The sequence below is a fragment of the Vitis vinifera genome, chromosome 4 (assembly GCF_030704535.1).
Source record: "Vitis vinifera cultivar Pinot Noir 40024 chromosome 4, ASM3070453v1".
In the NCBI taxonomy this organism is placed as follows: Eukaryota; Viridiplantae; Streptophyta; class Magnoliopsida; order Vitales; family Vitaceae; genus Vitis; species Vitis vinifera.
In genome coordinates this window covers 24592392-24605554 of record NC_081808.1, presented here as the reverse complement: position 1 = coordinate 24605554, position 13163 = coordinate 24592392, and the positions used below count along the sequence as shown (strand labels likewise).

Genomic DNA, 13163 nt, shown 5'->3' with positions numbered 1-13163 from the left:
TACCAAAGTTCTAAGCGTATAATATTGGACTCTTGTTTGGTTAGAAGTCCAAAATCTAAATGTAGTTTGGCAATTTTATGACATGTTCCATTGTATGCTGCAGAGAAAAATGACACAACTAGGTCAACCTTCTTAGGCCCCATCACAGGAGTGGGCGCCCAAGCGTTGCATGGTTGGTAATCCGGCGCAAGATTAGAGCATGAAAGCGCGCCCTATCTTCTGATGAGTAGCAACCAGCTAACCTTGCATGCAGCTTTGCTAAAACAGATATCACTTCGTTTGGAATAGCTTCCGTAAGGCTTCTAAGGTTTAGTTAGAAGCTAATTCAAAATCAAGTCATAATTTTTAAATGATAATATTTATATTATATAAGTTTTATTAAATATAAATATTTTTTATTTTTACATAAATCAAAATATAGTTTCAATAAATAGTTTTTTTTTTTTTTTTTTTACTTTGATATTAAACTTTTTTTAAGTGTTCAATCCCATATACGAGGATAGAGTGGGTGGGGTAATAGTTACAATTAGGTATTTATTTGTAAGATTATGGATCCCTGGTTTTGTTCTTAGTCGTATAATAGGTGCATACTTATATATGTAAGTTATGTAACAATGCATAGCCCATTGTATTTGATTGTGATGAGGAGCTTGCTTACATTTTTTGTGGCATTTTTTCCAAGCACAAGATGACCTTAATTTACGGTCCCAAATGAAATGCAAGAGGTGAGGTATGGAATTGAGCAATGTGAGCACAAATTTTAGATCATTTAAAACCGATTTGGCGTTCAAATCAGAATTTTTCAAGGTGACACAACCCGTAGAAGCACCTCTAGAAGGACATCTAAAGCAAGGTAGATAATCAATATTTTTGGTATAATTATCCTCTTTGATCGTCTTTAATTTGTAATCTCTTAACTTAAGGAAGGATGTCACTCTAAAAGATGAGTATACTGAAAAGGTTACGGGTGTGTCGAGAATGATTTCAATGGTAGTCTAGTGAACACTAGGTAGTGTACCATAGGGATTCTTGTTTAAGGTAACTTTAAGAGAACATTTTGTAAAAGGAATGTTTGAAGTCAAATAATGAAAAAACAAAGTCAAAACTCATATTCCAAAAGAGGGGTGGAAGATGACATAACTCAAGGTAAAACGAAATGGAAATGAATGATAAATTTCAAATTCAATATTATAATTGTAATCATAACAAAAGAAAATATGGTCATTATGCTTATGAATATAGCAGTGCAACTAACAATATAAAAAAGCAAACTAACTATGTTGAAAAAAAGTTAAAAAAGAATATATTGTATTATTGACATATAAAGGAGAAAGTGAAAATATATATATATATATATATATATATATATAGTATCTTAACACCGAAACAAACAATTTTGTGTTAAAAAATATAGTTTTGGAGTTTGATGAATCAAAAAGTGATTATATTGTCTTTGGAGATAATGATGAAAATATTGGTTTTTACTAATATATCGATAGTTAGATTTTACGGATATATCATGATATATCGGGAAATATTAACAGAAGCTTCAACAAAAAATATTAGTGAATGAAAATAAATCAAAACTTATAAAAATATTGAAAAAAATCCAAGAAATGATAATATAAGAAATAAAATACATATTTAAATTATTTTGATATCTGTTATAATATACAAGATTTGAAAACACGTTGATATTAAATATTATAATACATTTCATTTGGATATATTTTAAGATATGAAAGAAATTACTATATATGTATATGTAACGATCCGCTCCCCGCTTTGGATCCAAATGGGCCCTCACGACTTTAAAATGCATCTACAGTTTTCTCCTTATTTGATATGAGATGTTGTTCTATGGGATTATGAGGCCAAACAGACAAACACCCCTACGATGCCAAACAAACCCTCACACCGAGGTCGGGGATCGACTCTAATACAATTTGTAATGACCCGCTCCCAACTGTATAAATATTGTCCGTTTTGAACCCAAAAGTGTCTTCACAACTTTAAAATACGTCTATAGGGTTAAGAGGAGTTCATACTTATATAGCGCTAGTAACTTTCCCCTATCCGATGTAGGATGTCATAATATAACTATTTTTTATTTTAAAATATTAATAATTTTATTTATAAATTTATATTTATCTTGTATTTAGTTATTATAAAAAATTGTATTACAATAATTAAAAATACTTATTTACAATAATTTTATTTTAGTTAATTTATAATATACACATAAAATACATAAATATATAATAATAATAATAATCATCATCATCATCGTCAAAAATAAATAATAATAAAGTGTGCATTTAACATGTAACACTTCAAACTTATACAACCTGATAGGTGGGCGGGGTTGGACATATTGGAAAAGTTAAACCTTGATTTAAAAAGTTGTTAAAAATTATAAAATGTGCATTTAATAACAATAATAATAATAATAAAGTGTGCATTTAATAAGTAATACTTCAAACTTATACGACTTAATAAGGGGGGCGGCGGGGGGCGGGTGGTTTAAAAGTTGTACGATAGGTGGGGTGGGGGTTGGGGGGACTTTTCTCAATAGTACGGTAATTTAAAAAAGTTATGCTTAAATTATTGTAGTAAAAGAAGTTATTACAAATATATGGTAGTTTTTGCCACATAGGAGAGAGGGTGAAGAGACAAGTTCCATATGAAAAATATATATATATTTTTAAAAAATCCCAATTTAAAAAAAAAAAATTCCTCAAAAAAAAAAAACAATTTCTCAAGGAAACTCGTCTCTTCAAGAGGCGAGTTCCCATTAAAATATATATATATATATATATATATATATATATATATATTTTTAAATTCCCAAATTAAAAAAAAAAAAAAAACAATTCGCAACTCAACTCGGAAAGGGAACTCGTCTCTTCAAGAGACGAGTTCCCATGGAAAAAAATATATATTTTTTTAAAAAAAATTCCCAAATAAAAAAAAAAAAAAAATTCCTCAAGGAACTCGTCTCTTCAAGAGACGGGTTCACATGGGAAAAAAAATATTTAAAATATATATATATATATATTTAAAAAAAAATTCCCAAATTAAAAAAAAAAAAAAAAAAAAGAATCAAGGAACTCGTCTCTTCCCATGGAAAAAAAAATATTTTTTTTTAAATTCCCAAATTAAAAAAAAAAAAAAAATTTCCTCAAGGAACTGTTCACATGGAAAAAAAATATTTTTTTTAAAAATATATATATATTTAAAAATTCCCAAATTAAAAAAAAAAAAAAAAGGAATTTCCTCAAGAGACGAGTTCTCTTGAGGAATTTTTTTTTTTTTTTTAATTTGGGAATTTAAAAAAAAAAAAATTTCGTCTCTTCAAGAGACGACTTCCCTTGATGAATTGTTTTGTTTTTTTTTTTTGGGAATTTTTAAATATATATATATATATATATATATATATTTTCATGGAAGTTCCCTTGAGGAAATTTCTTTTTTTTTTTTTTTTTAATTTGGGAATTTTTTTTCCATGGCAAATTGTTTTTTTTTTTTTTTTCATTTGGGAATTTTAAAAAATATATATATATTTTTAAATATATTTTTTTTAAAAAATATTTTTTTTCATGGGAACTCGTCTCTTCAAGAGACGAGTTCCTTTGAGGAAATTCTTTTTTTTTTTTTTTTAATTTGGGAATTTTTATATATATATATTTAAAAAATATATATATATTTTTAAAAATATATATATATATATATATATTTTCCATGCTCGTCTCTTAAACAAACCAGTTCCCCTTGAGGAATTGTTTTTTTTTTTTTTTTTTTTTTTTTAATTTGGGAATTTTTTTAAATAAAAAATATATTTAAAAAAAAAAAATTTCCATGGGAACTCGTCTCTTCAAGAGACGAGTTCCCTTTAGGAATTGCTTTTTTGGGAATTTTTTTTAAAATATATATATAGTTCCTTTATTTATTTATTTTTAATTTAAGAATATTTTTAAAAGAAAATATATTTTAAAATTTTTTTTTTTTTCCATGGGAACTCGTCTTTTCAAGAGACGAGTTCCCTTGAGGAGTTGTTTTTTTTTTTTGTTTTTTTTTTTTTTTAATTTGGGAATTTTTAGAAAAAATATATATTTTTTTTAATGGGAACTCGTCTCTTGAAGAGACGAGTTTCCTTGAGGAATTGTTTTTTTTGAGGATTTTTTTTTTAATTTGGGAATTCCATGGGAACTCGTCTCTTGAAGAGACGAGTTCCCTTGAGAAACTGTTTTTTTTTTTATTATTATTTTATAATTTGGAATTTTTTTTTAAAATATATATATTTTTTTACATGGAACTCGTCTCTTGAAGAGACGAGTTCCCTTTTTTAAAAAAATTTATCCGTTCACCCTCTCTCCTCTCTCCTCTCTCCTATGTGGCAAAAACTACCATATATTTGTAATAACTTCTTCTACTACAATAATTTAAGCATAACTTTTTAAAATTACCGTATTATTGAGAAAAGTCCTTGGTTGGGGTGGGGTGGGGTGGGGTGGTGTTGGACATATTGGAAAAGTTAAACCTTGATTTAAAAAGTTGTTAAAAATTAGAATTAAATTTAGCTCCTAAAAATTAAAGAGAATGTTTTATTTTGAGTGGCTGCTCCTATAATGTTTCTTTATTAGTTTGGATTTTGTTAAGTAAGAATATTTATTAAAATAATATTATGTAATAAATGTTTTTCTTTCAACCGTGTTACTCCACCGTGTCTCTTGTTAGGTCCTAATGCATTTCAAAGTCAATTCCATTTGTTAAAATATTAAATTTGATTTTCTAGTATGAAAAGCAGAAATTGTAAAAGTGAGGGGGGGCGGGGGGGCGCACCTACTATCTTCCTTTTTCCAAATATTAGACCGAATTCTGGAATCCAAGGATCGATGCTGTTGGTTTTGATGCCCTCTTTAGTTGTTTTCTACTTTTCTTTTCATTTGTTCTAGTTTTATTAAACACATGTGCTGCCTTCTGTTTGAGTGACGTTGACCCACAGCAAAAATTCTCTCTGTGTCTCTTACCAGTACCAAGTTTCTACTTCCAATTCCTTTGTTTCTCCTTATCGGATCGTCAGAATTTATGCGGGCCGCTTGTTTCTCTATCGTCTAGGCTTAGTCAATTTTTTTAATTACATTGGAAATATCTTTTTATAAATAATACCATCTCTCATATGCTCCCAATCCATTCCTCGTCTTCCCTTCCTCAATTTCTCCCATTTAAGTTTCTCTTTATTTGGGACCCCCGGCCTATTTCAATTCTTCTAGGCAATGGAGCTAGACAAATTCATCTTTGGAGAGAGTAATGGTGATCAGAAGGCGGATGCAAGTGATGGAGAAAACCAGAGTGGAACTTTGGCTTCATTTTTATCGAGTGACTCTGAGGCTCCAGATGATCTGTCCCATGGCTCGGAATCGTTTAGTATGCAAGATCTGGATGCACCAAGGGCCATCTCCATAGAGAAGAAGCTGTCTTGGCTGCGCTCCCAAATCGTGGTTGGTGATGCAGAATTCAGCTCTCCCTTTGGAACCCGCAGGATAACCTATGCTGATCACACCGCCTCAGGCCGGGGTCTGCACTTCATCGAAAACTATATCGTCAACAATGTTCTTCCCTTCTATGGTGAGTTAAACCGAGTCCTAGTAATTTCAGTAATCTATTATTGTCTGAGTTGAAGCTTTCACCTTCAAATATTCAAAGGAAAATCATGAGTTGTATTGCCTTAAAAGCTTTATAAATTGCTGTACATATAACTAGTTACCTCTGTGTATAGGAAACACTCACACATGCGATAGTTTCGTGGGAGACCAGACTACAAAAATGGTGCATGAAGCGACCAAGTATGTAAAGAGGTGTCTGGGTGGTAAACCAGACGACGCACTACTGTTCTGTGGCTCTGGCACCACTGCAGCAATCAAACGGCTACAAGAAGTAATGGGAATCACTGCTCCATCGATTGTGAGGGAGAAGGTATTGGAGACTCTAAGGAACGAAGAAAGGTGGGTAGTTTTTGTTGGGCCTTATGAGCACCACTCCAATCTCCTTTCATGGAGGCAGAGCCTAGCAGATGTTGTGGAGATTGGTCTGGATGACAATGGCTTACTCGACATTGAAGCTTTGAGACAAAAACTTGAGTCATACCAACACGCCAATCGCCCGCTATTGGGTTCTTTCTCAGCTTGTAGTAATGTAACCGGAATTTACTCCAACACTCGAGCTCTGGCTGAGCTTCTTCATCAGTACGGAGCCTTTGCATGTTTTGATTTTGCTGCAAGGTATACAAACTGTGCATCAACCGTATTGTCCTTGCTATTCCAATTTTAGGTATGTATCTCATTGGGTTGAATTTTTTTTTGGTTTAGTGGCCCTTACGTGGAGGTCGACATGAGATCAGGGGAGATTGATGGCTACGATGCTATTTTCCTTAGTCCCCACAAGTTTCTGGGAGGACCTGGAACCCCTGGCATTCTTCTAATGAGCAAAATCCTCTATCGGCTGGGTTCCTCCCCTCCATCAACTTGTGGGGGTGGAACTGTTTCTTTTGTCAATGGCTTCAATGAAAAGGTAAATCATCTGATTCTTCGAGAAAGAGTGAGCTTCTCTGTAAATATTGCCAGATGTAGGGATTTTTTTTTTTTCTATCAAAATTTTATTGTCTGCTATCATGAAATACAGGACACCTTATATGCGGATGACATAGAAGAAAGGGAAGATGCCGGAACTCCACCCATCATCCAGAAAATCAGAACAGCGTTGGCTTTCTGGGTAAAAGAATACATCGGCTACAATGTTATCGAACAACTGGAGCACAAGTACACTGAAGCAGCGTTGCAAAGACTTCTTCCAAATCAAAACATAAGGATTTTAGGAAATACAACTGAAAAGCGACAGGCCATTCTGTCGTTCCTAGTTTATTCCACTACGAATTCCTCCTCAGATGGCAGAGAGGAAACAGAAGGAAGATTTTACATGTGGAGAGAAACAGGAAACAAGAGGGGTAAGCCCCTTGATGGGCCTTTTGTCGCCAAGCTCCTCAATGACCTGTTTGGCATCCAAGCTCGAGGTGGGTGTGCTTGTGCTGGACCCTATGGCCACAGCTTGCTCAACGTGGACCAGACCCGTTCACTTGCATTCAGATCTGCCATCCAAAATGTAAATATAAATATTCCACTTCTTCAAATGTCATAACTTATCAAAACTATCATCCAGTTAGCATAGATTTACACAAATTTCTTATGTTCAATTACAGGGTTACAATGGAATAAAACCCGGATGGACCAGAATCAGCTTCCCCTACTACATGTCTGTTGAGGAGTTTGAGTTCATCCTAGCTGCACTGGAATTCATAGCTACTTATGGCCAGCGGTTCCTTCCTTTGTACCACTTCAATTGGAAAACAGGCAACTGGACTTTCAAGAAGAAGGCACTCAAGGATACACTAGCAGGGAAGGAAAACAGCAAAAAATTTGGTGACTTGAGTCTGGCCAGGGCCATGCAGACATTTGACATAACTGGCGCAGAAGTGCACCATAATGCTGACGATAACAATGAAGTGATCAAGAAATACGCATCATATTTGGAGACTGCTAAATACATTGCTAGTCTCCTTAGGAAGTTCCCACCTCAGCGTAGGGTTCCAGAAGACATAGAGCTAGGCCTCGTGTCCTTCAGAGTGTAGTTTTCCATTTCATTTTTTGGGTTTTTTCTTTTAGATTTGCTTCATACCCCAAATTCATAATAACATCTGATGTTCTTTATTTAACTTTCAGTTTGCAATTTTTTCTATGTGATTATTTGTTATTCCTTCTATATACCAAATTATTTCATTAATTATATATCTTATATCTGTCCTCATTTGATTTCTGTTTATTCTTTTGCTAGATGCTTGGACATGCAGAAATTCAAATACACTCTGATCAACATTGACCATAAACCGTAACAAATATGTAAGCATTAATGCTGGGGGAAGATCACCAATTAGCCCTTTTCGCTACTCAAATTCAATAAACATTGGAAATGCATAGGTCCGTGTATGGTATTTGTTGATAATTCCATGACAATGTCAATGTAGTTTTTGAATGGGTTAAAAATGGCATTTGGATGAAGTTTAAAACAAGACAGATTGTTAACCCAAAAGAGCTTAGAGCTAGACTACCTTGCCAGGGTTTCAAGATCTTTCAACAAAGCCGGATGTCTTGGAATATTGGCCCCATTTACATATGATATCTTCTTCACATCCTAAAGGATTGTAGGATTAAACAAAAAGACATACCTCGTAAGGTCAAAGGGACAAAGACCTACATCGAGGTGATAGATTGATTTTAATATTATTTATAATGACCCACTCCAATTATGTAAATATTTCCATTTTGTGCTTAAAAAGATTTTTGAAACTAAAAAACCAAAGATATGCCGAGGAGAGCAAGTCCCTCCCACCACCCCCCACCCCCTTCCTTTGAAGCAAAATTTGCATCTTCATATCACATTATCCCTCCTCAATAGATTTTTATATTTCACCCTCCCCGACCTATGATTTTTGTATGCAAAATCTCAAAAAGTAATTTCCTAAAAGCCAATGCTACTTTGGTTTGGAGAACTTTATCAACATTTATTGCTCTCATATCAAATAAGAGAGAAAGTAACCGAGGTTATATATGTATGAACTCTTTTTAATCTTATAAACGAGTTTTAAGGTCGTGAGAGCCCTTTTAGATACAAAGTAGACAATATCTACTCGATTGAATGTGGATCATTATTAATGATATTAGAGTCAATCCCCAATCCCGTGAAAGGTGTTTGTTTGTTTAGTCATGCAATCCTATGAGACATAATGAAGATGTTGTGTTTACATGAGGGATGTTTATAATATCCCATATCAAGTTATATATTTATGAGTTCCTCTTAACTTTGTAGATACGTTTTAAAGTCGTGAGAACCCCTTTAATCTGAGAGGAAACAATATCTACATGGTTAAATGTGATTTACTACTAATAGACTCTATGAATGATTTTTTTATATTTTTTATTTCTTGTTTCTTTGTTGTTTGATGGTCTCTATTAGGATCATTTTTTTTTTTGCCCCTCAATTATTTGGTTGAAGTTATTCATGAATTTTTTTTTAATTTAAATATCCTTACTAATGTAAAAAAAAAAAAATTTAAAAGACAAAAATACAAAAATACTTTTACACTTCATGAATATTTTATAAAATTAAGGCTTCTATATTAGAAAAAAAAAAAGTAGTTGAATATCGATGCTCCAAGTGACTATCATATCTAAATAACTTAGACATTTGTAAAATATTATCATAACATGAAATTAGAAAGAAAAAAAAAAAAGTAGTTGAATATCAATGCTCCAAGTGACTATCATATCTAAATAACTTAGACATTTATAAAATATTATCATAACATGAAATTAGAATTTTGATTCTTAGAAGAGAAAATCAAGCGAATAAATTTTTTTAGAATACTTTATCCATAATTGATTGCTAAATGTATATATGTAATGAAAAATTGGCTGATTTATACATTAAAAAGTTAAATTTTATTTGGTTTTAAATTCCTTTAAAATGAAATAGTATTAGCAATTATTATTTTTAAATTATTTTTATTTACTTTGAACAAAATAAACCATTTATGCTTTTATGAGGATTTAATATCCATATTTTTATAATATTTATATATAAAAAAATATAGTTTATGATTTTATTATAGTATTATACTTCTCAAAATTGTATTAAAAACTATTTATTTGTAATTAAAAAATTATTCGTAACAAGATTTGAATTAAATTTGGTTTATATTACATAAATTGAATTTTTAATTTTTTAGAAAATCAAAATAAAAAATTATTTTTAAAAACAATTTATCTAAATAAATTTTTTATATTCTCTTAGAAATAATTTGTACCAAAAGAATCAAAATACTTGAAAGTAGAGCAATTGAAATCTTATTTAGAAGTGAAATTCATTTCCATTAGAATTTTTTTCTATTGTATTCTCATCATCACTTCATATCATGGTTTTAAAAATTGGACCTGACCGATCGTTCTAACCACCGGCCAATCATGATTCTGGTTCGATCCGGTCAATTGGGCCGGAAATAGGTTGAACCAGAATTAGACCGGTTGAACCGGTGGTCCGACCAGCAAATTGAACGAACCGGCCGGTTCCATCTGAACTAGACAATTCAATTAATTTTATTTTTTAAAAAAAATTACAATATCAAAACGACATTGTTTTTATGTTTCTGGAATCAAAATGACATCATTTTGGAAGATATAAAAACACCTATTAGCTTAAATTGGGATCTCAAATTGATAAAGTAAAAAATGTCTTTTATATGGATTTACATGGATAGTATGAGATATGATTTAATTTATATGGATGGTATAAGATATGATTTAATGCCTTTTATATGGATTTACATGGATCTATGAGATATGATTTAATGGTAAAATTAAAAACATTATAATTTTAAATAAATTTTTAATTTTAAGATAACTTTTTTATTTAAAAAGAAATATTAAAATTTTAAATTTTAAATTAAAATTATGATTTTAATTTAAATTTCTAATTTGAAACAAATTTTTTGATTTTTAAATAAAATTTTAATTTTTAAATAATATATAAATTATTATTTTTATTTTTATAATTATTTTAAATTTTAATAATTTATAAATTGTATATTTATGACATCATCGATTCAACCGTCGGTCCGACCAATAAACTGTGAACCGGTAACTTTTCCGATTCACTGATCGGTCATGTTCTGAAAAGATTGTTTCATATATTCAAACATCATAATAGATGAGAAAAGAAACGAAGCTTCATTTTTTACTAATTATGCTCCCATTGTCTCTCTCGTGTTTCAACTTTCAATGGAGTGAAAAGGGTGAGAGAGGGAGGAGGAGACCATGGGGCTTAGGGCTTGCTTGGTTATGTGCCAAGTATAAGTTTGGGCTTGCGCTCGTGGATTACTTGGTGTAGTTTTGAGCCTATTTCCTGATGGGTCTATTCAGTGTGTTTGTTTGAAGCCCATTTCCTTGGATCACTTGGACTATTATGAGTGTCTTTCTATTGGGCTTAATGTTGAGCTTATTTTAAGTACTATTCAGCTTATTTTTTTAGTGCTTGATTTGGGGTGATAGGTATTTGTCTCATCTTCCCCGCAAGTTGTTTGGCTGGCTGGTTAATCACTCTGAAACGTTGGTCAGTTCAAGACGTACGGTACTTGCTTCCTATTCAATATCTATATCTATGAAGCTAGAAGTCAAGAGTGGCTGGGGTGGAGGCGTCAACCGCCATAAATATGAAGAATAATTTCTTCAACCACTTAATTTCGAGTGTCCTGACATGTTCAAAAATTGCCTTCTTGATTGAAGCTGCTACCCAATTTAGATTTAATAGTATTAGTACCATCCTTATTCAATTCTGAGGACAAACACTTACTATAAATGTAGATTCATGAACGAATCCGCAGTTGCTCTTCTGGGTATTTACTATTTATGATAGATTCTTCTTCACATTTCTGAAATTGTTAGTCTTCAATTGGATAAGGACAATGGTGGGGGCGGTCACCGTAAATGTCAACGGAAAAATTACAGGACTCACTGGTATCATAAATGCGGTAATAGATGTTTATTAAAAAAAAGATCTGTAGACACCACTTTGGACCGGGAGAGCTTGGTCTTTTAAAGTAAGCTGAGCATTTCATTTTATGGGGTGGGTGGGGGACAGCTTCCTAAGGTTAAGGGCTGCTGAGACTTATGGTAAGGACCAACTACTTGCCATGGTAGTGGTTGAGAGAGGGATCATGGCACTTAGTTACCTTCAACGCCCATTTCTTGGTCCCAGCGCTCCTTTTTGTTTTTTTCCCGGAAAGGAATGCGAAATGTCTTCGCGCCAGTGATTGTTAATTCTACCTTGGATGACATTAAAAAAACAAGTAGAAAAAAGACTACCATCACAAGATGAAAGAGACCAAGAGAGGTACGTCTTCTTCTATTTAAGTTCCTTCTCAGTCTAGAGCTTCGAGAAGACATGATTAATTTCAACCACCCCTATTTATTATTTATCTATTTTAGTTTTCTTCGTGTTTTAGTCTTTAATGCTATATTTAATTCTTAAAAAAATATTAAAAATAAATATAATAATTCATACCAAATCACATAGTTATAGATTTTTTTGTTTTAAAAGGTCATCATAACTTTAAAGCATGTTTATAAGATTATAAATAGTTCATATTTATATAGCGTCGGAAACTTTCCTCGATGTCATAAAAAAGAATGAAAAAAAATGGTTTCTTATATTTGATTTTACCATGCAAAATATAAAACAAATCAAATATAACAAAAATTAATGAGAATTTTGTATAATAAATTAAATGAGTACTATATAAAAATAATTTATTAATTTTTAATCTATTTATTTATTTTTTTTTTTGACTTATTTATTTATTTATTGGAATCAAATATAGCCGAGAAGACTATTTCATAATCTTACCTTACTCGTTTTAGATGAAAAGTAATGAGAGACTGGCAGTGTTTTGGAAATAATTCTTCAAGAGTTAGAAATGTTGTTTTAATGTTGGTGTTTGAAGAAGTTTTAAAAATTTAGAAAATCATTTAAATTAATTTTCATATTATCAATTAATTGGTGTTTATTTATTCAAAATTTACCTTTTTTTCTTATTAGTGTCTGAAAAACACTTTCCAAGCAGTAGTTTTTTAAAACACTTTTTTGTCTTATATTCAAACATTTTCCGTTTGGTTTGAAAAAAGTTGTGGAGTTTTTATTTTTATTTTTGAAAATTTTATTTTTCCTTTATAAAAATGCATTTTATTAACAAAATCAAATACCATTTTTAGATGAAAACAAATATAATTAAAATTTTATATACTATACATATTATTTTATGAGATATATTATTATAAGGGATAATATTACAAATATTAATGAAAAAACATCATCAAACATATTAATGAAAGAAAATAAAAATAAAATAATCCACACGTAAAGGCATATAGGGTTACAATTTGAACGAGTTGGTCAAGTTGATGACTAACCTAAATTAAAAAATAATCAACTTAAATTCAACCTGGCCCAAATTAATAAATAAACAAAATATTTGTGTTATTTCATTTCAAATACATACA

General features: G+C 31.0%; 1 protein-coding gene across 1 annotated transcript; it reads left to right on the top strand.

Annotated features, from left to right (window-relative positions):
* Positions 1 to 5081: 5081 nt before the first annotated feature.
* On the top strand, positions 5082 to 7768 carry LOC100243660 (uncharacterized). The gene is made up of 5 exons (XM_059736533.1): positions 5082 to 5628; positions 5780 to 6281; positions 6369 to 6570; positions 6682 to 7158; positions 7256 to 7768. Exons 1-5 carry the CDS (start codon positions 5277 to 5279, stop codon positions 7682 to 7684), a joined length of 1962 nt encoding a protein of 653 aa, XP_059592516.1. The 5' UTR covers positions 5082 to 5276; the 3' UTR covers positions 7685 to 7768.
* The last annotated feature ends 5395 nt before the right edge of the window (positions 7769 to 13163 follow it).